General features: G+C 42.4%; 1 protein-coding gene across 1 annotated transcript in view; it reads left to right on the forward strand.

The window, feature by feature from the left end:
- TBC1D8 (TBC1 domain family member 8) overlaps positions 1-26,611 on the forward strand; it is a 60,058-nt gene that overhangs the window by 27,649 nt on the left and 5,798 nt on the right. The window contains exons 4-16 of the mRNA XM_009276171.1: positions 50-168; positions 2,044-2,272; positions 6,249-6,489; positions 13,986-14,193; positions 15,381-15,575; positions 16,827-17,009; positions 17,889-18,039; positions 18,935-19,149; positions 20,010-20,127; positions 24,409-24,694; positions 25,204-25,333; positions 25,629-25,727; positions 26,290-26,358. Of these exons, the coding sequence (XP_009274446.1) occupies positions 50-168; positions 2,044-2,272; positions 6,249-6,489; positions 13,986-14,193; positions 15,381-15,575; positions 16,827-17,009; positions 17,889-18,039; positions 18,935-19,149; positions 20,010-20,127; positions 24,409-24,694; positions 25,204-25,333; positions 25,629-25,727; positions 26,290-26,358 (2,243 nt within the window). The remainder of the gene's footprint in view (positions 1-49; positions 169-2,043; positions 2,273-6,248; positions 6,490-13,985; positions 14,194-15,380; positions 15,576-16,826; positions 17,010-17,888; positions 18,040-18,934; positions 19,150-20,009; positions 20,128-24,408; positions 24,695-25,203; positions 25,334-25,628; positions 25,728-26,289; positions 26,359-26,611) is intronic.

Genomic DNA, 26,611 nt, shown 5'->3' on the forward strand with positions numbered 1-26,611 from the left:
ATTTTATTTTGTAGGATGAGTTTCAATACACTACTTTTTGCATTTCTAGGTGCCACTGCAGAGGAGATAAACCAGCACTGGGAATGGCTGGAACAAAACTTGCTCCATACTTTGTCTGTGTTTGACAATAAAGAAGATATTGTTAATTTTGTCAAAGGGAAAGTGAAGGTAAGGAAACTGTCTTACTTTCACCCTTCCCTGCCTGATTACCTGTGGTTTATTAGAAATAACATCATGAAGTTGTTGTCGTTCATATTTGGTTTTGTCCATCGAAACATTATTGATTGGTTTTCTGTGTGGCACTTGCACATGATGTGGCAGGCACCTGTGCATCTTTACTCACATTTCCTTGGAAACATCTCAAAACCGAAGTATCTAATTTAATCTTTATCCCACCCGTCCCTTTCCAGCTTCACTGTTCTTCTCTTCCCTGTGATGTGCAGCTGAGCTTTCTTCAGCATCTGCTTTCAGTTCCTCCGCCTCTCCAAAACATGTTAAATACCTTCCCTTGCTATATCTCAGCTTTTCCTCCTTACTACGTTTCTCCTCCTATCTATCTCCTGTGCTTTTCCTAGCTTTATCCCATCAGTTTTTCCTGCTCGTTTCTGCCCATTTCCATAGTCCTGTTGCTCCTGATGGGGCTCAGAGGTGTCAGCAGGTGATAGCCACAGTGCCTGAATCTGCTGGCAGCACACCCGTGCGGACGACGACGCAGTCCCGGCAGCACAGGGACAGGGGACAAGGCCCTTGTGCAACGTCACCTGCGTCGTAAGGGTCCGGCACGGAAACTGCCGGTGGCTTTGCAGGACCTGCCGGTTTGCAGGATGCCAGGGTCGTGGCTGGGCACTGCGGTGAAGCTGCTGGCCGGCCGCAGGGTTGCAGAAATGAGCGTCCTTTTGGAAGGCTAAAGAATTTTAGAAGTAAGGGAATTTGGTGACTGAAGCCAGATTTAAAATAATAACGGCACGTGCGGTAAAACTTGGAAAGCCTGGCGCCCTGTGCTCTGCTTCTGGTAAAATACACGCTCCAAGAGGAGCTCGGTGATGGCTGGCGGGGGTGCGGGTCTGCTGGTGACTACTGTACCTCAGGTCCTGCTGCAAGCTTTTCCTTGCTAAGAGTTTTAGTGAGGTGCTCTTCCCCCCATACCTCCTTTTTTGGTCTGGAGAATTTGTAGGAACATAATGTTTTTGGTGAATTTCAACCCTGCTGCTGTGATCTCAGTGGGCTCTGAAGTTGGGGAAGAAGGGAACGGAGGGGCAAAAGATCACCGTGTAAATCTTAGTTTTTATCCTGCTTTCTTAAAAAAACAACTTTGTCTAAGTGCACTGAAAGGCTCGAATAAAATGAATCTCTCTTGATAATGCTGTGGCAGCCTGTTACCTAGCACAGTACATATTTAAAATTCTTCAGGTTTCAGTAGTTAATGTTAAGTCCAGGTTTTGGACCCTCGCCTCTGCTGTAGACTTTTGGCATCTTAGGACTGCTCGGTAATTGCAAATTATAGCAGGTGCTGTAACATGCAGATTATTTGTCTGAATGGTGCAATACATACTTAACTCCTTTGTTGTAATACCGCTACTGAAATTCTCAACGCTTAATTATATTTACGTAGATGTTCTTGAAACCGTGTTTTTAATGGTTCCAAGCATGTTACAAGTTACTGGCACATCTCACTGCATTGCCTCTTCATAGGAAAATAGTACTGGTCAGTATACACAATTGTTACTCTACCTTTGCTCTGTATACACCGAATAACAGCAATCATAAGCTGTAGTGAAACTGTGAATATATGGTTCTGCCAGACTCATTGAAAAAATAAACAAATAAAAAAAGCCCCCAGAAGTCTTGATTTGGAAGCATTCAAAACGTATGAGAGATGCAAACACTGCAGAAATGTCTCCATTTGTGAAAACTGCAAATCAACTTGAATTTCTTTGTAAGAAAGGGTTGCGTTATTAAAATTTGAATGGGTAGCTTGTAGCAACTTGCTCGAGCGTGAATGCCATAGTTTTATCCTGATACATTATCTCGTTATGGACTCAGGCGCTGATTGCGGAGGAAACGAGCAGCAAGCTCGCTGAGCAGGAGGAAGACCCCGAGAAGTTCCGAGAAGCCCTGGTGAAGTTTGAATCCAGATTTAATTTTCCTGAAGCCGAGAAGTTGATCACCTATTATTCCTGTTGCTGTTGGAAAGGAAAAGTTCCTCGGCAAGGCTGGCTTTATTTGAGCATCAATCATCTCTGTTTTTATTCCTTCTTCCTGGGCAAAGAATGTAAGTGTAAATGCGTAAGAAACCTAATGCTGGAGAGAGATATAAATATAACTATTTTCAAAAGCAAGAATAGCTAGAATTTTTATGAAAAGCCTAGTTCGCCTCTGAAGTTTAGTTTCTGAGTTTTTTTGTTGTTCAGCTGAAAGATCCTGTTTAGTTTAGTTTTCACTTCAGCCTTAATATTTATATTTTAGTATTAATCCGGTAATAAAAATGAGACTATAAGGGTATGCAGACACAGCTGCTATCTGGTTCTTTTTCTTGCCATGGTGAAGCAACCTTAAAATGTAACAGACCTCCTACAGATTCTGAAATAGAGACTTTTAGTGCCAAAAGGGGTAAGGACGGGCCCCTCCCACAGGCGGGGAAGCGCAGTGATTGCTGCCGGGTGGGCGGCAGGGCAAGGGATGCCAGAGTCCAGCTGCCTGCCTGAAAATAGCCCAGGAAACATAACAGGGCTGTGCCCTGGAAAACCAGGTGAAAATTCAGAGTTTTTAAGGGAAAACAACAGCAATTTAGGGATTTCTTTGTGTTTCTGAATGGCAGTGCGGGAATGTCACAGGAAGTGTGTCCTGGGGCTTTTAGACCTTCAGACGGTGGCAAGTTTGTGCCTGATAGTGACTGTAACAAATGTACATTTTTAAGAAGTGAGTTGTAAGACTTTGGTCATGATGTTCCTCTACAGAGGAAAGGCCATGTGACTATGAAAAGCCTGCCAGAATAGATATTAGAAGGTGAAAATGAATGTAATAGATACTAGAAGGTAAAAATGAATGTAGCCATTTAAACCCTGTATCATTTCTCTGTTGAGTAAGATTGTTCATGAACTGGTGGCATTTTAAGTCCTGTTTATCCTGCTGCAACTTCAGTGAGGACAGTAATATAAACCTGTACTTCTATAGATATAGCAAGAATTGTCAGTTATAACAATTAGGAAAACTTTACCACTTACTGTCTGGATTTAATATTGGGATGTCTAGTCAAGTAAAACTGTACACTGAAAAATGAAGTACATTACATTAATGTAAAAATAAGAAATTACCCATTACTATCTTTCTAAGACTTAAAACATACAAAGACATGCTTAGAGTTAGAGGTCCTTTTTTTCCTTATATTATTTCAGGCCAATTATTTTGTCATATCTGCAAAAGGTGGCAGAGTTAGATTTAAAACGCTGGTAAGTTTGTTATTCGTTATAAAAACAAAAGTTGAGTTTTGCTGGGAAGACTAGAATGGAGTCTCTTGGTACATAATAGATATCTGAGTTCTTGTTTAATCTCCTTGTTTTCTGTTTAGTATCAAATAATATCCTTGTCAATTATTTCTTCTTGCTATCGCTGCAGGCTTCCCTCTTATTAAATCTGAGATATCCAGTCTGCCAAAGCACACAAAGCAAAAATACTTACTAATGGTAGATAATGGGGGAAGGCGGAGGGAGAGAGAAAAATCCTTCATATTGTTCCAAAAGTTTTGTTTATGCAATACCACAGATCGTTAAATGATACTGGAAGTACAACATCATGCTATATTATTTAAGAAGAAATTGCTTCTCATCTCTTTTAGTAATAATTCATTATGAAAATGCAGAAAACCCCCGAACAACTACATGTTTGCAGCTTTTCATTTTGACCATGGAAAATACACTGTTCATTCACTGTTGCATTGCCTTTTTGTTCCCATGTATTTGCATGGGAATGTGAAATAAAAACCTGAATTTTCTTTTGGTTAAACAAAACTTCTCTAGCTCGGTGGGAAGTATTATATGTTGAAGTGCTTCCCACCACCCCAATTCTGATAAAGCAGATTGTTTCTGTTTCAAAGCTAGTATTTTGTCACATTTATGAAATACTTGTATTACATTGAATAATCCAGATTTACTATAGTTCTCTTGTTATTGTTGGAGAAGCTGATGCTGATTATATGTAGAACAAGTCATTCATTGTCTTTTTTTTTTCCCCAGGTAGTAATCACAAATTAAATCTGGTTAAATCTGGTGTAGAAAATATTGCTAAGAAATCACATTTGTTGCATTCTTCAATACAGCACAGGGAAAAAACCCAATATATGAGTTGCAATCAAAATAGTTCTTATATGTGTTTTAACTCTATAAAAATCCCCCCAAACTGTAGACTGAAATCTCTTTATAGGCAAAGTCTTAAGTCTTCTGCTTCTGGCAAGACTGTCCCCTTCCCCTTGTTTTATTTCATGTTGAAATGACCTGGAATGCAATATTGGAACCTGTTTTCAGCTTCTCATAAAATTAATTTATGGCTTATGCGAGCATAAACTCTATGGAACATTTTTTCCAGGACAAGTCCCCTTTTATCTAAGCCTCGGAGTATTTGCAGAATTTCAGAGGCTTAGAACGTCAGGTGTCTTGAAAGGACGTGCCAGGGTTTCTTCACATTTTTTAATTAAACTTGTGTTTTTCTAAAACTTTGAAGACTTTGTACCTTTCATCAGAAGTTTGGGCCCCTTAAAAGTCTGCCGTGCAGTTTCTATAACCAACGCTGTAGAGCCTATGTCATTCCGACCTGCGTGAACAATAGTGCTATTGCTACGGTGCTATTTAATCTTTCTTCCCTCGCCTGTGCCCATACAGATGATTTTATGACCGTTCGCAACAGTTTGTGTGTGTTGACGCAGCTGTGCTTTATTTAAGTAAGAAAAAATGTAATCTGCAAGTAATCTTGACAGCTGTGGTTCATGTAGTACAGAGAACTTGCTGAGGGTAGCTCCTTAGGTAATTAACGATCATGGATAAGTGTCATATATATATGACAATGTGCTGTGCCCGTACAGATGATTTTATGACCGTTCGCAACAGTTTGTGTGTGTTGACGCAGCTGTGCTTTATTTAAGTAAGAAAAAATGTAATCTGCAAGTAATCTTGACAGCTGTGGTTCATGTAGTACAGAGAACTTGCTGAGGGTAGCTCCTTAGGTAATTAACGATCATGGATAAGTGTCATATATATATGACAATGTTTGTTATTACTGCCTTTTTATTGCTTTATTGGCATCAGGAGACCAGCTAGGGATGTTAGGGGGTGTAGTCTTGATGTTATTGGCACAGAGAATCCTGGGAACCTTCCAACAGTTGTTAAATAGAAATGTAATCTTTTAAAGTACTTTCCAGCCTAATACCTACCCAGAGATTCGTATGAGAGAGGCAAATAACATCCTTCAGTGGTTGTCTAAAATAAGCTGATTCTGTTTACCGTTTGTTTTTATATGATTCAGCAGTGTTTAAGTATAGAGAACTGTGTCCTATACTTTTTGTTTTCTGTAAACAAGTCTGACTACAGTTAATGTTTAGGGCAAGATTTGCCTGTGCACCTTTTAAGTAAAAAGTAATCAAAATGGGAAGATCCCAATGCCTAGGCGGCTTTTTTTTTTTTTTTTTTTTTGAAACCCTGGTCGTTTTTTTTTTTTTTTTTTTTGAACACCCTGCTTACAGTAACACTTGAACTTTATAAAAATGTCCATGTGCAAAAGCTTCCTTTTGTATGGGAGTTAGCTGTATTTTAAAAGTTAAAGTACTGTGCATGTAACTAGGTTTCCACCTGCCTATAGTTTTATTTCTGGGAGATTACAAAGCCTTTCCCTATATCCTTCGTACTCTTGAAATGAACTGTTTCTTCTGGTAGCAGTGAAGCAGGCTGCAGAAATGACTTGTAAAGGAGTTAGGAGCACAGCGCATGGCAGGTTTTCTGCAAAGGCAGAACTCCCCAGTCCAGCACTTCTTACGAAAATAGGTAAAATTTTGAGGGAGAGATTCTGAAAAAGACAGTCTTTTGGAGTGGGGGAGAATGAATGTAGAGTAATAACAGGTATTTCAGCTTTTGCTTGGTCTTTGTAAAAACGTGTCTCTCTCCTCTTCAGTTGTTTGCATTTCATTCTGAATTTGCTTATTTCCCAAATGTGAAAAACGTAAGCAGTTTCCAACCCACTTTTGCTTTTTTCCCTGATGGCAGTGAAACTTATCATTCCTTGGGTTGAGGTCCAGAAGCTGGAAAGAACCTCCAACGTCTTCATGACCGACACGGTCCGCGTCACCACTCCAAATAAAGAGCGCGACTTCTCCACGTTCCTCAATATCGCCGAGGCTTTCAGGATCATGGAGCAACTGGCAGATGTGACGCTCCGAAGGCTACTGGATAATGAGATCTTTGAACTGGATCCAGGCCTACAGGATCCTACTCAGATTACCAAGAGGTAAAAAGCTGAATTGTTCTCCCTTCTGCGAGCAGAGGTTCAGTGGTGGGCTTCATGGTTTGCTTTGTTAGCTGGGTAAGATTTCAAAGGTTTACTTGATTGGGCAAAAAAGAGATTTTATGGTGTACTACGGTGTATCAGATAGGTGCATTTTAACTTGTGTGCAAGATACTTTTTTCCGTTTCGTATTCTTCCCTTAAACATCGCTGTGGTTTTTTGTTCGTTTGTTTTAAAAGTACCATTCCCCGTAGAAGGGTAGATTGAAGCAGGGGATGTTTTCCATCTTCCCTGAAGAGCAACAGTATTTTGTTTATAATTTTGGCAATGTGTAGGCTTTTCTAGTGCCGTCGATTCTGTAGAATTACTGCTTTTGATCATATCTGAAACATGGAATTTCCCACTAGCGTGATTGCTATAGCCGACTTAGCGAGCAGTTACAGGACTTAAAAAACCCACAGGCAGTTGCAACGGATTAATATGCTGTTGTCAGCTCTACCCCATGCGTCCCCGAAATGCATCTCTGCATTCCTCTCCCACTACAGACTTGCACTGGGTTCTCAGGGAGAAGGTTGGTAACTGTTTCTCTGCCAGTGGCGCAACACACAACTTCGTGTTTTGTTTGCTGCTGTGGGAAAGGGGAAGGGAAACTGGCCAGAGGAGTTTTAGGTTGGCAGGATGGAATAGCCCAAACTGGGGCGTCAGGGTTGATGTAAATACTTCTTTTCTGAATGGGGTGAGTGGAGCCCTTATCCCCTCCAGAATCACACCCTTTCCCGCTCTTCCTTCCTCTCCCTCTGCCTGAGGTATGAAGGGAATGACCCAGGTGTTGCTTCCTGGCTAAAACATAAGGAATGCGTGGTATCGTTTCCCAAAAAAGAGAGACGTGTCCAGTAGCCGTTTTATTGTTTCTGAGGGGCATTTTTGCAGTGGTGTTGGGTATACATCCCAGCTAAACACTTCTGCAAAGTTTCATAGTGGAGTTTAAAACAATAAAATGCACTCTCTCTGCAATTTCATGTGTACACACGATAAGGAAAATCACTGACACCAGGATCTCATCCATGGTATCATCAAGGAATTCATTTGAGGTGATATAGTGGTGAGCAGCCACGAACGTCTTTGCAGGCTTTTTTTTCATAGCCAGGGTTCCTTTAAACACAAGAGCGATCGTTGTTTTTACAGCGTATGTGTAGCTGGATGTTGTTAACGTTGTAGGCTTTTGGCCCAAGAAATGCAGGGTATGTACTTTGACTCACGTAGGATATGGCTGTGAGTGATAGGTTGTATCTAAGCCCCCTTCCATGCTTTACCATTCCACCCTCCTCCCGCTTTTGGACTGAAAAGTTGGATGCACAAAGCAAGAAAGTAAATCCAGAGGAGATGTAACAAAAAACTGGAGGGGAGATATTTTCAGCATCTACTGATTTTTAACTCATCATTGTCACTTCCCAAAAGAGTCTTTGAATCAGGGGTACTAACTGAATGGAAAACTATAAAGAAACTAAAATTACAGTTGCAAAGAAAAGTGTGAGCTTAGTAATATGCTGTAATAAGGAGGTTCTCGGGGTATCAACCTGTAAGTACCTTGTGGCATTTTTGAAAAGTAGTACGTCTGTTAGCAAACAAGCAACAGAAACCATCCCACACATTTGTGCAAACAGGTTTTTTCCTCTCCTTCCCTCCAACTTAAAAAAAAAAAAGGGGGGGGCGCAGAGGAGAAGGAGGGATAAAAATATATTTACTGGAGAGTTCCCGAGGGGGGGCGCAGAGGAGAAGGAGAGATAAAAATATATTTACTGGAGAGTTCCCGGGCAAGATGTTTTCCAACCTGTGCTGATGTTGATGGGCTGTAACTTGAGATGGCAGAAAGGAAAACATGGGAGCATGGAAGATGCCAAAATCCCATTTCCTCTGCGTGAATTAGGTAGTGGTTGGATAAGTTGCTGTTTCTGGTGCCCTTTGTCACACTTCAGCAACCACTTTGATGTAACGTGATTAAGCAAGACTGTAGTTTGAATAGTGGATAAACTGGTTTTTAATGCTAACATGTTTGGGGGGGGAATTGAACTTTTCTGGTGTGTGAAGCTTTTGTTGCTGCTTTTTTTCCTGCTACTACAAGAACAACTCTTTTCCACTTGACATTTTTTCCCTAATAATTGTCTTTGTTAATTCTTGTGCATGATTTGGAAGCAAGTAGTAGTGTATCAAAATGAAAGCAATAATCCACACATCATTAAAACTATTCCAGCTGTGTCAAATTAATGAAGTTGCTGTAGATTTCTTTTGTTTGTTAGGCTATCTTTTGCAAGAAGCTCGTCTCAATATCTTTATTTTTAAAAAACGCATTTTTAATGTCATCATGGTCCGTATATTCTACATTCTGAAAACCAGAAACCTTTGCTGCTGTTCCTGAGGCTCTTGGGGTCATCCTGCTGAGCAGTGGGGGGTCAGGACTCAGAGAGGCTGTGGGATTAGGCCCAAAGTCTGTGACACAAATTGTATCACCGCCAGAATCAAACAAGTTTCCATGCTGCATAATGAGAGGATAAGGCTCGGAACAATGAATTACAAAGGGATTAATGGCAATTAAGTTAATTGCCATAAAAAGCAAAGTAAAGCTGAGGTGTTTGATAACTACAAATGCCATTTCTTGCAGGTACATTTATGTGCCATACAATTTTACTGGAACATACGGTAACTATTTTTTCCTTTCTAATAGGAAGGTCGCTAAGATCTCTGGTATAGGTTTCTTGTACTTCTTATTTCCATCTCTTTCAGGATGCAAGAATATCCACTGAATTCCTCAAATGTAGTGAGGAAATTGGCCAGAGCAGAACACGCGATTTAAAAGCTTTAGTGCCGGTGTCAGTAAGGTTTCAAAAGTACAGTATGTTTCTCCAGGCTCTAACACCTCAGTTTCTTTTCTTCGTGTCTAACTGTGAATTGCCAGTGAGGATGACTTTGCTTCATATGAAGGCAAAGAAGGTTTTTAACACTGATCTAAGCTGAACGGAAACTGTTTGAAGTATCATAAATGTCACTTCAGTCCGCATTAATTCCTTCAGAGCAGGAATCTGAGAACACCATAAACCTTGAGCAACAAGGACGATGTGACTAGAAAGAACGTCCTTTTATTGCATCTGCCTGGCAAAAGGCAGGGTTTGGATTATCTCTGTGTGTCACTTGTGACAGATGACTGCCTAACCTGTTTTTAAGGACTTCCAGTAATGGAAATATCAGGATCCATACCAGTACTTCACTGTCCTATCATTGAAAAGTCTTTCTGAAGTCTAGCTTGAATCTTTCGTGCTGCTTTTTGAGTCTGTTACTTCTTGTCCTACCCAGTGCTATTGAAGAGATCAGGTGTTCCCTCTTTCTTTAGAGCAACTATTTGTGTATTTGGGGATTGGTATGCATCTCCTTTCTCTTCTCTTCTTTAAACTGCACTGCCCTAGTTCAGCCAGGTTTTTCTTATCGGTCCTGATAGAGTGACCCTTCTGGTCACTCTTCTCTGGATATTTGTCACTTATCTCATGCAGCTGCAGGCGTGGGGTGGTGGGATACAGGATTGCCCCCGATGTCTCACCAGTGCTGACCAGGGCAGGAGCAGCATGACCGTCTCTGCAGCAACTCCGGGACTGCTGTGCTGCATCTTGGTGGCCGTGCTCTTCTGCAGCCCAGGGCGGTGCTCCTCTTCTTCCTGTGAGCGCGAGGCTGTTGGCTCATGTTCAGCTTGTGATCCCGTGTAACCCCTAGGTCTTTTCTTTTTGCTGAGTGGCTGCCGGTGGAGTTGATCTCCGTGCTGCATTTGTGCAGCTTATGATGTACAGCTGAAAATACTTGTAATGCTTTTTTTCCACGCCATCCCGTAAGTTTGTGAATGTCAGTCTGAATCTGATCCTGTTCTTCTGCTCATTAACCTCTACCAGCCTCACATCGTGTGCAAGTTTAATAACAGCAATCTCTTGATCCATCGTGCAGATTGCTGATGAAGACGTTGAACAGAAGCTAGTCCAGGACGGACCCCCAGGGAGGTCCTCTCGATACAGCCTTCCAATTTACCAAGGAGCCTTTGTGGGCTGCTTTTTGGGGTACTCTTTTTCAACTGGCTTGGTACAACGGCTTTTCACTTCAATCCAGTTTTATTAGTTCCCATGCGAGGAAATATCAAGACTTTCATAAAGTCTGGCTAAAATATCCGTTGCATCTCCTTCACCTACAAGTCCAGTGTTCCTGCTACGTAAGGGAATTATGTTGGGTTTACATTTGTCCTGACAAGTCCATATTGGCTCTTCTCAGATAACTTCTCCTGGCTTGCTCACAAGAAGCCTTTCTTGCCACGTGAATTTAACAGTTCTTCCAATAAATAAGACGTATATCATTGGATGTGTTATTTCCAAAATCTGTAACTTTCTGGAGCCTGAATAGCAAGAAGAGTCTAGTAATCGGTCTCTAAAAGCAAGAGGTCAACCAGCCTGTTTAGATTTTAGATAGGCAGCAAGTGACTCAGCAGAGCTAAAATCTTGCCAAGTTGACTTCTGTTAGATTTAAAGCAGAGAAAAACATTTGACAGTGAAGACATGATTTTAAGTGTCCTGATACTTTTAGGTATTTTGTTAGTCTTGTGTGTTATTTCCTTTAATTTAAAACTCTTGGAAGGTAACGTAGGGGTCACACACAAGGAGTTACGCAGTTCAGACTTGCCGTTCACTTTGAAGTGCTGGGGTTGGAGGCAGTCCAGGATCCCGTAACGTGCAAGTCGGGAACTGCGCTTGGAAAGAATTGCTGAGTTTTCTGAAAAGTAGGGAACAAGGCAATTGCATCTTCTCACCTTTTATTCTTCTGATGCATGTGTAAACACTCGATAAACATTATTTTTACACAACGATAGCATTCCTTCTTTTTCCTAGGTACAGCTCAGTACGCTCTATTTGCTTAAAAACCAAACCACCATGGAAATTGTTAAGCTATAGAGAAGAAAATTTCAAACAGATTGGGCCACAGGTGGAAAGGTTGTGTTTCTGTTCAGCATTGGAGGTATTGTGAAACTCAAAATGGAAGCTGTGGGACCTGGGCCGGCCGCTGCATCTTTAACATGTTTAAACAATTGCCTGTCTCGTTTTAGGAGCTAATTTTGTTTGTGGGTTTTTTTGAAGAGTTATAGGGTTTGGGTTTTTTTTAACCAGCTCTAATTTTGTTTGGCTCTATTTATGAAGGGAAGCAATTGCTTTAAGCCCTAGAATTTGGCTGCTTAACAGGAAATATTTTCACGGTGTGCCACTTTCTAATAAAGCCTCTTATTTGAGCCCACAGCAGTAGGTGCTGACAGCATTTCATCCTCGTGCTACCATTTTTCTTTCTGGGATCCCTCCCGCCAGCAGGCTGGCCCCTGTTTCGGCACTTGTCTCTGGGGCAGCTCTGGCTGCGGTGTGGTCTCTGCGGTGGCCCTGCGTGACCCTGTGTTGTGAGTCATGGGGGACAGGCAGTTCCAGGGATGTTGGGGTTGGCAGCCTTCCCCCGGTACGGGGTGAGGGGGCTGGACACGGTGCTTGGTGAATTTACTGAGTTTCAGATATGGGAAATGTTATTCAGCTTAAAAACCTGTGGCTTCTTGTCTGAAAGGCCCCACACCTGGAGCCTGCAGCCCCAAGAGATGCAGCAAAATCCTGAAAACTCAGAAGCTGCAGATTTTGGAGCATTAGAAACAGCCATCTCTTAAATAACAGACAATCTCTGCCTCAACAGAGGTCCCACTCTTCTGTATAATGTCTCTTTTCACATAAACGTATAGAAATTTTCACAACCGAGTAGATCCAGGGAGGGTCTTACCTTCTCAGCACAATAGCAGGAGAGCACAGCTCTACCCAGACCTGACTGCAGATGCTATCAGCAGCATTCATCTGTGCTGTGCAGAAATGGAAAATATTTTAGTGGTGAGTTAACTAGGAGGCATATCCTGATCCAGCTTTGTCACAATAGCAGATCGCTGTGGGCACTTATCAGAGTTGCTCTCGCTGTGGAATTTTAACTTTGGAGCAAACTTTTGTCTTCCTTCACAAAGAGGGTTTCTCTTTGTTCTTTGTGAAAAAACAGGAGACGATTTGTGTGTTTTCCTTGGATAACCTTATTAAGGAAGATAATGCTTGCGAAGGAAACAGCAGCCGAACACTGGTTGAGCGCATTCTGTCTTTTCTGTTGGTCGCAGATACAGATCCACCCTTCTCAGGTCTCGGTTTGTTCTCTGTTGTCTTCCTCCCTGTTTCACATGGCTTTAGTTTTCTCTACAGATTAAACTGAAATAAAAAAACCCACACAATTGATTTACTTACTGAAGCAGAGGCTTCATCTGTCTCAACATTTTTAAACATCAGGGCTAGGGTAGAGGGGAGGTGTCTGCAGAAGAGGAGGGTGAAAGAAGGAGCGGAGAGGGGATTTACAGCACCAAGGTACCACTCCCTGTTATGCTTCAGCCCACGCTTTAAATTCTTTCAATGGAGCAAAGTCAAGCTTTTTTTTTTTCTTCCCCTAAGGTGAATCATGTTTGGAAAAATTTACTTGTAGTAAAGAGAATAATAGAATTTAAGCCCTAATGTTTCTGGAGCTGCTGTTGGTAAGCTAATAGCTGTTTATAATGTAATTGCATAGCTCTCTAAATTACTGCAGACTTCTTCATTAAAAAAGGAGGAGAAAAAAAAAATCCCCAAAGCCAAATCTGTATAACCATAGCTCAGTAATGAAAGCTTCATTTATTTAAACTTCTTCTCTCCGCATATATGTGGATGAGTGACTGGAAGGAAGCCAAGTCCACACTGAAGGTAGCTGGTGCTGTTATTTCCAACTGAGTCTGTAAGTGACCTGAAACTGTTCTCCATTTTGCAACTGTTCTGAGGGCTCTCAGAGACTGAAACCTCTGCAAGTCAAGGATGTGATGATGTTAATGCCACCATCATTAACTCTTCTATTACTGACCACTTTGGAAGTACTCATTGAGCAAATGCATTACTCTTGGGTGCGGGTGCAAATCCCTGGGGTGATGTTGGTAATGCTACTGGGAAGGGAAACAAGGAACATCATAAAGCTAACCTCCGTTGCTCAACGTATGTTCATCAGATGAAAGATTTAGTTATCTCCTGGGCACTGAAACCTGTAACTCTTTGAGGCTGGAAAGTGGTACAGCAGCCATAGAAAATGCATGGTTAAATAATAATTAAAAAAACCCCCAACAAACCAGCTGATTTAAATTAGCGCCCTTTCCTTTCCTAGTCAGTAGTTGCTTTTGATCTTACCGTTAAACAAGCAAGTGTTGATAATGATTCTTTTTTGTATTTCAAAGTCAGTCTTTTGTCGATCTGTTCACATAGGCAGTGAAGATTGCTGTGCACGGTGCTTTTATTTTGTATCCCTCGCTCTTGGTGAGGCTAACAAGAAAACGAACCTTGTGCTGGATGTCCTGGCTTTCGGGGTCTTGTGATTCGCTCTTACTGCTTTCTCTTAAGGGATCTTGAAGCCAGAGCGCAGAATGAATTCTTTCGGGCCTTCTTCAGATTGCCCAGGAAGGAGAAGCTGCATGAAGTTGTAGACTGTTCTCTCTGGACGCCGTTTAGTCGCTGTCACACAGCGGGAAGGATGTATACTTCAGACAGTTATATCTGTTTTGCCAGCAAAGAAAATGGCTGCTGCAATGTTATCATCCCACTTAGAGAGGTAGAGTTGTTTGTTTGTTTCATTTTGGGTCTCTATCTGCCTTTTTCTGCCGCAAGCATCCACTGTCACTTGACTTATCTGCAAACTATCGTTTGATGAAAAAGAGTAGGATGTTTGTGTGTATCGTGCCTACAGGATTGTTACAAAGCTTGTACTGGGACCCATTACGACATGAGTTCCTAAAAATCTGGTGTTTCAACATGATCCTCAAAGTGAAGTATGGACAGGTGATGCAGTAGGACAGAGCACTGCAAAACCAGAGTCTGATCGGTCCAAGCCTTGGACAGTGCTTCCCTCCCAGTTCCACAAATGCATAAGTCCAGCTTGATGTTGATGGAGACTTCAGCTTGGACCCATTCTAGCAATATAAAAGCATCCTTGCCTGGGATCAACGCTTAGAAGTGTTGAAGTTCTCCCTCCATAGACAAACTCTAGCAAACCTGTGGATACTTTGCAAACCTGTAGGGCAGAGAGAAAAAGGGGATGTTCTGGAGGCAGTGACAAGCTGCCACATTTCCATGAAATCAGAGACATTTAAATGGAACGGAGGATGCATGGGAAGGTGGTGGGAGTAGAAGAGGAGAAGGAGGCTGTAAGCAAACACCTGCCTGATCTGCTGTGGATACAAGGCTGCTATGATCTTTTAATTAAAGCTTTCCTTTTGTCCTCGACTAATAACAGAGTAACATTGAAATATCCTAAGTGTAGCAACTTATCTTCCACTGTTACAGAAATAGAAAACAAAAGAACAGTGTTATATACTTAATCAGAAACAACGAAACAACAAAACAACTGTTTTCTTCTGTCGTCAGGAGTGTGAAAGTAAATTTCCTCCTCCATCCCCCAGAATTTGATCAAGTTGATCCTTTTCTAAATCTTGTTTTAATCGTTACTCCCCTTTCTTTCTTTCCCCTCAGTCCACTCTCCAGAAGTGGGCCTCCAAGTCATTTAAAAAAAGAAAAAAAAGCAGCTGGGATACTTTTTGGTGCCTGCTTTGAGCTTCTAAAGAGACCATAAACTTCAGGTGGTAGGATGTGTCTGATCAAAGAAAGCCAATATGAATAACCATGTTTAAAGCATGTGTGTAAATGAATGCTGTGTTTGTACATTTTGGTACATGTAGAGTATTTGAAGACGTTTCTGTGGATGTGGCGCATAATGCGTTTTCTATAATGTTTCTGGAAAAGGTAATCAGTATAGAGAAGATGGAGGACACAAGCCTTCTCCCTAATCCCATCATTGTTAGCATAAGGAGCAAGATGGCCTTTCAGTTCATTGAGCTGAAGGACCGGGATACTTTGGTGGAGAACCTGCTCCAAAGGCTAAAAGAAGTGAACTCCAGCAACCCAGTGCACTGTAACAACCTGCAAAATAAGAACCAGGTACTGAACTTCTGGGGTTTTTTTGGATTATGAATTCAATGTGTTTTTCCATTGGTCTGTTGTCCTGCCTTCCTCAGGGGGTTGATCTTAGGCTAGTGCTGTCTCATGCCTTCTTTAATGACCTGCCTGATGGGATGGAGTGCACCCGCAGCATGGTTGTGATTGACACATTGGGGGGAGCAGTGAATATGCTGGGGGACGGGGTTGCCCTTCACAGAGACCTCAATGATCTAGCAGAATGGGCTGATAGAGACCTCGTGAAGTTCAACGAAACCAAATGTGAAGCCTGGCAGAGTAACCCTATGCAACAGGAGGGTCTGGGGGCTGGCTGACGGGAGAGCAGCCATGTGGAAAAGGCAGGGGAGTCATGGTGGACAACAGGTTGAGCTTACAAGTCAGCAGTGTGCTCTTACAGCGAAGAGGTCTAACAGCGTATGGGGTTGTACTAGCAGGAGTGTAAGCAGCAGGTCAAGGGATGTTACTATTCCCTTTTATTCAGCACTTCTGAGGCTGATCAGGAGTACTGTGTCCAGTTTTGACTCTGCCCCACCACACAAGAAAAGCATTGACAAATTTGAGTAAGTCTAGTGGAGGGCCACAAGATGGTCGGGGGCTGGAGCACATGCCTTATGAGGAGAGGTTGAGGGAGCAGGGCTTGTTCAGCCTGACTTCCACTAGCTAATGGGGAGTTACAGAGAAGATGGAGCCAGACTCTTCTTGGAGGTGCCAGCTAAAAGGCGAGCGGCAACAGTCACAAGTTGGAGCAAGGGAAAATACAAATAGATAAAAGAGAAAGATCTCCCCTCAAGGGTGGGCAGAGCAGGACCAGGCTGCCCAGAGAGACTGTGGACTCCCCTTCCTTGGAGCTACTCAACTCGACCGGACACAGCCCCCAGCACCTGGTCTGAGGGGCCCTGCTTTGAGCAGGGAATTGAAAAAGATGGTCCCCTCCAACCTACATTGTTCTCTGATTCTGTTTTTCAAATCCTAACCAAAGTAGAAGATTGTTTGGTAGCTTGCCGTCAAGGACACTTAGAATTTGCTAACAACTTCTGTTTTAAAGTAACAACCCTTTTTCTGACGTTCAAATGAATGATAATTTGAATAAAGTCTTGAGTAAGGCCTTTCCTCCTGAAAGGTGTGAAACATTTTGATGCAAAAGACAAAGGCTAACCCAGCTCTGTGTTTTGAAGACAGCTGAGGACGTCTGAGCCTTTTGTCGGTCATTACCACTTTGATTCTGTGTTGCAGAATACTTCTGCCTTTGGATCCACATGCACGCTCAGGGACGGTGAGCCGGCGTGTCCAGGAACAGAGGCTTCACAAAGTGAGGAGAGAAGTGAATGCGGAAAGGAGAGCAGCTGTTTGCTCAATGCAGAAGCACTAAGGTCGGACTTTCATCAGTCGGGAATGACAGGTCTTGATTTTGGAAAGGTATGTAAAATTTAGGGCAAGTTGTAAGAGTTTTTTTTTAATTAAAAAATAAAAAGCTGGGGTGACATTCAAACAGATACTCATTTTTAGTAAAATGAACTCTGTATTGGCTGGAGAAGTTAGATATGGGATAACAGCTTTTCTGTTTGCTTGGAGTTTTTTTCTTCTCCCTCCCCCCCATTTCTTTCTGGTGAATATTTATAATTTTTCTCCCTGTCTGATCAGTTCTGCTCTCCCTCTGTGTGGTGAATTCCATATACAAAATGGGGAAAGTTGTAGTCCTTAGAGCAGACATCCCATATCCATTGGTAATGGATTCCTTGCGGAATTTCTAATATGTAAAATGTTTCTGCTCCCTCTGTTGGTGAATTCCATATACAAAATGGGGAAAGTTGTAGTCCTTAGAGCAGACCCCATATCCATTGGTAATGGATTCCTTGCGGAATTTCTAATATGTAAAATGTTTCTGTTTTTCAGTTCTCACATGCACACGATTTGTTCTTTTAAAATATATCTTCTTGTTCCCAGTCTAGGGAGCAAATCAAGGAGAGTCTGTGGGATGACCATTTTGTAGAATACGGCAGAACCGTGTGCATGTTTCGCACAGAGAAGATCAGAAAACTTGTTGCGATGGGAATCCCTGAATCATTTCTTTCTGGTGAATATTTATAATTTTTCTCCCTGTCTGATCAGTTCTGCTCTCCCTCTGTGTGGTGAATTCCATATACAAAATGGGGAAAGTTGTAGTCCTTAGAGCAGACATCCCATATCCATTGGTAATGGATTCCTTGCGGAATTTCTAATATGTAAAATGTTTCTGTTTACCAGTTCTCACATGCACACGATTTGTTCTTTTAAAATATATCTTCTTGTTCCCAGTCTAGGGAGCAAATCAAGGAGAGTCTGTGGGATGACCATTTTGTAGAATACGGCAGAACCGTGTGCATGTTTCGCACAGAGAAGATCAGAAAACTTGTTGCGATGGGAATCCCTGAATCCTTAAGAGGCAAACTCTGGCTGCTTTTCTCAGGTGAGCACTCTTAGAAATGTTGGCTGTAGCATCGTCTGATTCTGACCGTGGCAAAACGTTTAGGCAAGAAATCTCCCAAGGGCAATTAGATGTCGTTTACATGGAGCTTATGATAGTGCTTACAGAAGAGAGATGATCAGCTACTGAACTAATAAGTGCAAGGAAGTACCTAGGTAGATCTGTAAAAATTTTATCTCTGGATAATATGACATGATGTGCGGAAGAATTGAAAGAACATCTGCTTCATCTGTGTAATTTAAAATTAACGTCATGTTTTCATAAAATAATGTTCGTCTTCAAGCAACAATTAGATTGTAGCATAAATATTGATTTAACCCTGGACAAATCAGATTATTGCAAAATAATGACATCTTGAATTCAGCAGTCCTACTCCTGCTTCTTGTTGAATGTTGGCAGGGGTAATAGAAACTGGAGATGGAAAAAACAAGTCGTTTCATCCGCAGATCTGGCAGAGCCAGAATGTGCTTACAATATGAGCTCAAGTTTAGTCCTTAATCCAGTATATGACATGTTCAAACATTTGTGAAAAGTATTCCTTCATGTGGAGTTTTCCCTCTTTGAAGGGTGTGAACAGCACTGAGTACACTTCTCCCAGTAATACTTTCTGCCGGGGAAGTTTTCTGCTCAATGTCAATATTAAGGTGTTTTGAATGATGTTGCATCATACAAGCTTTGCTAATATTGATTTTGTTTTCAAGACATGTATTCTGCTAGGACTTTATTTCTTTTAGGTCTGGAGATTTCATTAAATTCATGGACCTTGGGGAAAACCATCTTGCTTCCATCCTTTCGAGCAGTAATTCCCACAACACTAAGTTTAACGTCATCCTAATCCACTTGCGTCTTCCTCTCTCTCTCTCCCTGCTGCCTTCAGACGCCGTGACGGACCTCGCCTCGCATCCCGGTTACTACGTACATTTGGTGGAGGCGTCCATGGGCAAGTGCTGTATGGCGACGGAGGAGATCGAGCGTGACCTCCACCGCTCGCTGCCCGAGCACCCCGCCTTCCAGAGCGAGACGGGGATAGCCGCCCTGAGAAGGGTGCTCACGGCGTACGCGCACAGGAACCCCAAAATAGGATACTGCCAGGTGAAAAACCCCCAGCGGGGTAACGCTCGCTGCTTTTTTCCCTCTTTCCACTCTCTCAGTTTTATCGTTCTCTTGGGAGTATTTTTAATGGTGGTTTTGATAAATAATGTCTTTTTAGTTATGAAAAATACATAATTTTAGCTATTATATGTGATTTACGCTGGAAAACAAGCGCATAGGCTGGTACTCTGGCTTAACAAAAGTCTTCGCTCAGCATTTTGCAAACTGCAATTAGAGCTAAAGGAGGGGAAAAAATGTTTCTGATGCTTCTGTTTGTTCAAAAGTGCGTTTCTTATCCAATACTTGGAGACAGTGCAAAGTAAACTGGCCTGCACAGATGAGATTCACGTAGAACACTGGGGCAGAGGTTTAATGAACTAAAGTTCTGCTCCCTTCTGCCAAAACTGATGACAAATTATGAAATACTTTACCCAGCTGGCCAGCTAAAATAATAACTTTACCTTCTGTGCAGCTCCCTGAATTCTGATTAACATCAGACCAGTTCCAGATCCCTTATCTTCTTTCGAAATACAAATACAGGGAGGGGGGGAAAGCAGCCCCAAAACATCTTGCACTATCAGTTGCCTACTTTGTACCCAGGCAAATCCAGTACTGTGCTTTTCTCTGTTGTTTCCTATTGCTCTTAGGAAAAGCAGTATACATAAGCTTGAAAAACTTGTTATGCCTTTGGGTTGCAATTATGTATTCGCTGTCTATTACCTTTCTCTTGCTGGGTTTTTTTTTAGTTGTTTACATCATGTTAGGCTACTTTTCTTTCTTTAAAAATAGCCACAATTTAGCTTTTGTCAGTAGGATTTGCTGTCACTAACAAATCCCATTTTCTTCTTTGCCCTTGTAAGTCTATGAATATTTTGACCTCCGTGTTGCTGTTGTATGCCAAAGAGGAAGAAGCCTTTTGGCTGCTGGTTGCTGTGTGTGAGCGAATGCTGCCGGATTACTTCAATCACCGAGTGATAGGTGAGCTCGTGTCTCTCTCCTTGCTAACTGGGAAGGGGCAGCCGAATGGCACTGGGGTGAGTAAAATGCTCAAGGTCTTCTGAGGTCCAGACCCCACGGGTGAGGTGGTCCATCGTGTGCGGTGTGCAGGGACAGCAGCGGTGGCTGCTCAGGTTCCAGCTAGGGTTGGTTTTGGTTTGAAGGGTTTGAACTGCAAGAACTATAAGTATAAGCTCAGCTTTTACATTTGGGTTTTGTTTTTTTTTTTTTCCCTGTCACAAGGCGGCAGCACTTTTGCTTGTTAGGTAAAAATAGAAGAGCTTGTGTGTCTTGGTTAGGAGTGTTCAGTATTAGAGACTTCAGCTCTTTAAGATGGACCTAGGAAAGATCTGCTAGGGTAGCTATTTCTGATCTGACCTGTCTGCATTGCCCGGCTGCTGGAGTAATACAGGCTTGCATCTAAACTGGCCCTTTGTAATGAGGGCTGATACAAAACCCTCTGAATGCGAGATGCTGCATCAAGAAATAAGCCCAGTCCCTCTGCAGTGCGTGCCTTGTACTGCATGTGCTATGTCTCCTGTTCTTTGCCATGCAACTATTTTTAAGACTGTTGTGCAAACGTCTGCCTAATGCACAGAAAGAGGGGCTGAGCAGCTTGACACAGTAATTGCAGGTATGCATACAAGAAAGAGTAGCTGTTCTTTTGTGGTCACTTTACTTCTTCCTCTTACAGAAATGTTTGATAGCTTTTCCCTCATTAATGCTAACCTTACTCTTTAGTTACAGTGTCTGCTGTTACACCATCGCCATAGCAAAGGGAGGGGTCAGGGTCACTTGTGAGGAGGTGGGGACAGGAGGAAATCCCTGGCGGTAGTGGTTCTGGGAGCTAGAAATGGTACGGGCACTCGTGTACTGCCTGGGGAGCAGGAGATTTCCAATCTTTTGCTTGGAGGATGGGATTGTCATACCTCCCTCCTGACACTGTGCCGCTGCAGTTACTGTCTTGTCACTGAACTGGCAGGTAAGGTAAGTTAAGGCAGAGTTATTCCAAAGTTAGCTGGATGCTTAGGATGTTTTGTGGTGCTTTGAATGCCATTGGTATTTTCAACTAGTGGATTGGGCACTGTAACTGTCCCACTTGTCAGAACTTTGGTTCTTGTCTCCAAACGTGACTTTAAACTGCCATCTCAGTGACTCACTCCCATGTTTGCCTGTCTCCTTCCTTGATTAAAAAATAAACACAGCTTTATCTGTCCATGTGCATTTCTAGATATCATCAGCCTCGGGCCTGCCTTGAGTTACTGATAATTTTGGTGCTTGCTGGGTTATTGCCCGTAAGTAGCATTCTTCACACCCAAATGAACTTGAGTGGTCCCGCGTGGCTGGCCATATTGCTGCCCTGAGTTGTACATAATTTTGGGTTTCTATCTTGCCTGTCACTCACCATGGCTACAGCCTACATTGTTTGAGTGCTGATGGTCTTGGTTGTCCTGTCTCTCTGTTTTCCTGTCCTCTGTACCCAAAGGAAAGGGCGAGTTAGTACCATGACTATAGAAGAGGTACTGCTATGGCTCACTGCAGTGCGAAGAGCCAGGGGCTTCAGCTCAGAAGTTCCCCTGCTCCCCCAGTTGAATGGCAGCAATGTAGTTTTGCAGCATGGTTGCTTCACTGAGCAGTTACTTCCGCATGTTGATTTACCCTAGACCTTAGCGTGGCCAAATCGGTGCTACTGATCTTCTCCACCCTGCCCCTCCTCTGGTTCCTGTTGCTTGAGTTAGTGTTCTTGGCTTCGCATTCCAGTTGACCTTCTCTTTTGATTTGCAACCAGCTCTTGTCTAAACTTTGTATTGTTTCTTCCTGCATAACACTTCCAAGACCCAACTTTTTCTCTTTGTCCACACTGCCAGCACTGTTGTCCAGATTTTGATCTCTCTGTAGCTTTGGTGATCTCTGACCTTGGTACCCGTCACTGTGCTTTTCCTCTTCAGCGTCAGCCAGTAATCTCTATAGTCAAAACAGCTACTGAATTAACGACGTTGGGTATTCCAGGCCTTCTTAGCTCCATTTTCTCTTGGGCCTTTTTTTAATGGCATTTAGAATATTTTTAAAATTTGTTTCTTTTTAATTTTTGCTTTCAAAACTTAGGCAATTCAGTCCTACTCAACCTTTTTACTTTTATCACATGATCATGTCCCTCCTTCAGCCTTGCCAGCTATGACCGCTCTGTCTTTTAACAAGCCTTTTCATCATTTCACTGCTTGCAAATGGGAAAAGCCTGCAGGCAGGGCTGGCACCCATTATCTTCTCCTTCAGGAATTCCCTCCGTCCTTCTCCCTTCTGCAACGCGTAGAGGAAATTATAAGCAGATAGCTGCAAGATAGAAACAAGTTGTACTTGGGTCAAGAGTGGTGGCAAGGATCATGCACATCCTATTCTCATGTTACCATGACTTTTCCATCCTCTGCATAAACCAGCAGGCCATCTTACCCCACTTTATCTGTTAGACTGTCATCATCTTGCTATTATAATTCTTGAAACACTGGAAACCTCATTTCATTTCTCTGATTTGCCTTTCCAGTCTTGGAGATGTCATTTAATTTGCATCTTGGGTCATCATTTTTTCAATGGATACCCTGGTATTTTCCTATCTCATCATGGTTTCATGCTATAATAAATTAGAGATTCAGTTGCTGAGATTTCATGGTTTCTGGGAGCCTAATGAGAAGGTGGGCATAAAAGTAACTTTGAATACACCTGCTTGACTTTCGTCTACAGTGTCAACACTTCATTATAATAAGATCTGTGAAAGAGCTGGGTGGCATTGCACATCCCTTTTAAACCTCCGCTTTTGCCAGTGCTGCCTCTGAGTCTGGAATGATCTTTTTATATATGTCTGCCTATCTGTCTCTGGCTTTCTTCAAATACCCCTAAAACCGGCTCTATTTTCTGGGTCTATGTTAACTATGGCTATTAAATTGTTCATATTAAGCTTGTTAAAAAAACAAACAAAAACTGCCCTCTGTTGAGTAACCCCAGCCCGTTTTCTCCTCTGTTTTCTTTACCCTTCTTATTTATGACCATCTGATGTGAGAAGGCTTTCTCTTCAAAGCAAAGCACCACACGATGTGTTTCTCAAAAGCTCTTTGCATGTCCCTGGGCACTTATTTTTGATTTGTGGTGCTGTAATGTTTGTTCAGCCACCAGTAGAAGCTCTTTGTGGCTTGATGTGAAAAGTTCTAAGACGGAGAACTGTCATATCTGGGGTGGGGTTTTCTTATGATTTGGATGCAATGCCAGAAGATGCTGGCTCTCTGCCACAAATTGTCCGGGTTATATTCTGCTTTTGGACAACAGAAGTTTTGAGTGCTAAGGGGATACGTGTCTCAGGAATTTCATAGCAATTAAAGTTGTCTCCTAATACTAGCAGAATATGGACTATGAGAAAGAGCGACTACACAAAATAACTTGAAAGGAAAGATAAAATAATGGAAAACTAACTGCATTTTGTATTCAGGAACATTTTTAACTTCCAGCATCTTCGGTTAAAGCTCCTGATGTGACAGATCTGGTTTGTAGACACAGGCCACTTCAGTGGTATGAAACTATATTGATTCTACAGTAGCTGCTGACAAAGCAGGACTGATAGCTGAAACAGAGCCCAAATCTGCTGCTTTTGGAAAGACTGGTTGGGACAGTTAGGAAAGCTTTTATCTGGGCATTGCAGAAATCTTTTGTTCTTAAAATATATATATATATGCATGTAAGTATATATTTATATTTGTGCATATATTTATGTGTAAATATTTTTCTTCCTGCTTAGTGTGTGTAGCCATATCTGGATTTCCATCTTGTATTTTCTCACTTAGAACGAAAGCTCTAGTGCCTGCTTGCTTGAGTACATACACTAGAGAGAAACGTGTACTGTCTTATTTTCATTGCATAGATCCCAAGTCGAACAGTAAAATGCTTTAAGACTGCTTTCGCTAGCACTTAATTATTGTATGTGCTCTTTTAGCCAAAACCAACAGCTGCTGCTATTATTGTTTCATTGTACCCTAAAGGCCCTTAGCAGAATCAACACGGTCTTTTTGCAGAAAGTTGTACAGTAAGAATTACGGACATGAGGGTTGGGGCTGAGATCACAGCAGGAAGATAATGGGATTTTTCATTATAGGTGTGTGCATATCTTGTCAGTTTAAATTTTAAGAAAGTCTTGCAGTTGATAGTTGACAGCGATCCTTAGCTTTAAAGAATACTTTTTCCTGTGTCAGTCCTGGCTAATGCTGTTTCTTTGACTTGCAGGTGCTCAGGTAGACCAGTCGGTGTTCGAAGAGCTTATAAAAGAGCAACTTCCAGAGCTGGCTGAACATATGAAGGATCTGACAACCTTAGCTTCCATCTCTCTTTCGTGGTTCCTTACCCTTTTCCTTAGCATCATGCCCCTGGAAAGTGCTGTGAATGTTGTGGACTGCTTCTTCTACGACGGGATCAAAGCCATTTTCCAGCTGGGCTTGGCCATACTGGAAGCCAACGCCGTGGATCTGTGCAACAGCAAGGACGATGGGCAGGCCCTGATGATCCTGAGCAGGTATGGCCACGCAGGAGTGCTCCTTCCATCGCGGACCATTCTGCCGTAAAACAAAGGCATTTGGGTGCTGTTGTGATATCGACAGCGCTCTAGGCACTGGCGGGACCCTCCGTGTTACCTTGCTGCTGCTGCTTTCGCAATGTCTGCCTTAAACAATGGTCTTTGTACGTCAGACGAGTAGATGTCCTGTGAAATTTCCTGGCAGCGCTGAGACATGCATCGACTGCGTCAATATGCAGTATTTACTGCTCCTCTTCGTGCCTTCCCTAGAGTGACAGGCTTCCTGCTCCAGACTTCAAGGAGACAGAAGTTTTCTTCCTTGGGCAGCATTTAGTCATTTGGCTGGCTTGCCGTTCTTCAGATGAGTAATCATGAAGGCATTTTTAAAAAGCCTAGCAGCCCGAAAATCAATTTATTTCTAAGTCTGAGCCATAAGACTCGTTTGCTTATTCATACTGAGAAAAGCACAGTGCAGAGTAATCTGTGTTGGTTATATTTCTTCCCTTCAGGTTTTTGGAGCATGTCAAAAACGAGGAAAGCCCTCTGCCGCCTATTGGTAATCACCATGCGTTCTTCAGCGACGACCAGGAAGCCTCTCCAGTGACCGAAATTGCTAACCTGATTCATGACTCCTATGAGGTAAAATACTGCTCCGTGTCTACTGGTCAGTTAAGTTACAATTTTAAAAAAGAAAAAGGTTAAATTCAACATGGATGTTTTGGAAGTTAATACACATCTTTACAGATGCCTTGACTAAGTGCTCAAATGCACAACGCTGGGTGTAGTATAAATACTGACCAGTATAACCAGATAGAGTGGGTATGCTTTTTCTTCAAGGACTCACAACACTTTAAAAGTTGTATTTCCAGTAAATGAGAAATACAAATATCATAAAATACTATAAAAATAATAAACTTATGTTCCTCCCTTGTAGAAATTTGGAGACCACTCTGTGGCACAGATAGAGCACATGCGCTACAAACACCGAATCCGTGTCCTGCAGAGCCACGAAGACACAACCAAGCAAAATGTGGTAAGTAGGGTATTGTTTCGACTGAGGTAGCTTAACATCTCCTCTCTGGAGGCAGACGGCTTTTGTTTTTTAAAAGGCACCACCAGATCTTGAAAAAAAGAAAGAATCATTACTGACTCTGGAAAAAGCTGTTTCCTGGGATGGGTTTGATTTTTCTTTTGCGGCCACGTGCGTTATTTTTATTTTCTAGGGTGGCTTAACGTTAAGAACAACTGTGGGACTGTCCAGCCCAGTGCCTTGTCTCTGACCGTGGCCCTAGGCAGATGCCCGGGGAAGAGTGTAAGAAGAGAGCAAGTGCGATGCGATGCTTCCCCGGCCTCCTGTGACCTGTAGCTTAGGGACTTCCCGTCTTTGTTTCTAATAGCCCTTGAGGGGTTTCTCTTTTCACGGATCTGTCCAACCGGTGAACCTAAAGAAGGGGGAAAAATTGCAGAGGTTTTTCAATACTGTGGTTTTCAGCTGTACCGCATAAGTACAGTCCCTGTGGGGCTCGTGGGCCTGTCTGTGTCAGTGGTGACAGGAGAAAAGATCGTCACTAACATGTTCTTTCTTTCTTTTTAAGCTCCGAGTTGTCATCCCAGATGTTTCGATTCTTCCTGAAGATTTAGAGGAATTGTATGACTTGTTCAAGGTTGGTCTCCCTGAAAAGTAGGGGGTGCACCTATTTGAGGCTTCTGGGCGTAACTTCCAGCCATCGCTTTGCAGAGCCGCCTCGGACCTCGTGTCCTCTGCCTGGGCAGTACTATTTAGGTGGGATCTTGTCATTTTGTCCTTTCCATGGTTGCCCAGTTCTTAAAGAGGAATAGTAATGTACTGATCCTTCAAAGGAGAATTGCTTCAGAGTTTCCTTTCTAACTTGCTGCTTGGAAATGGTCCATGAGAAA

The sequence above is a fragment of the Aptenodytes forsteri genome, unplaced genomic scaffold (assembly GCF_000699145.1).
Source record: "Aptenodytes forsteri isolate BGI_AS27 unplaced genomic scaffold, ASM69914v1 Scaffold96, whole genome shotgun sequence".
Taxonomy (NCBI): Eukaryota; Metazoa; Chordata; class Aves; order Sphenisciformes; family Spheniscidae; genus Aptenodytes; species Aptenodytes forsteri.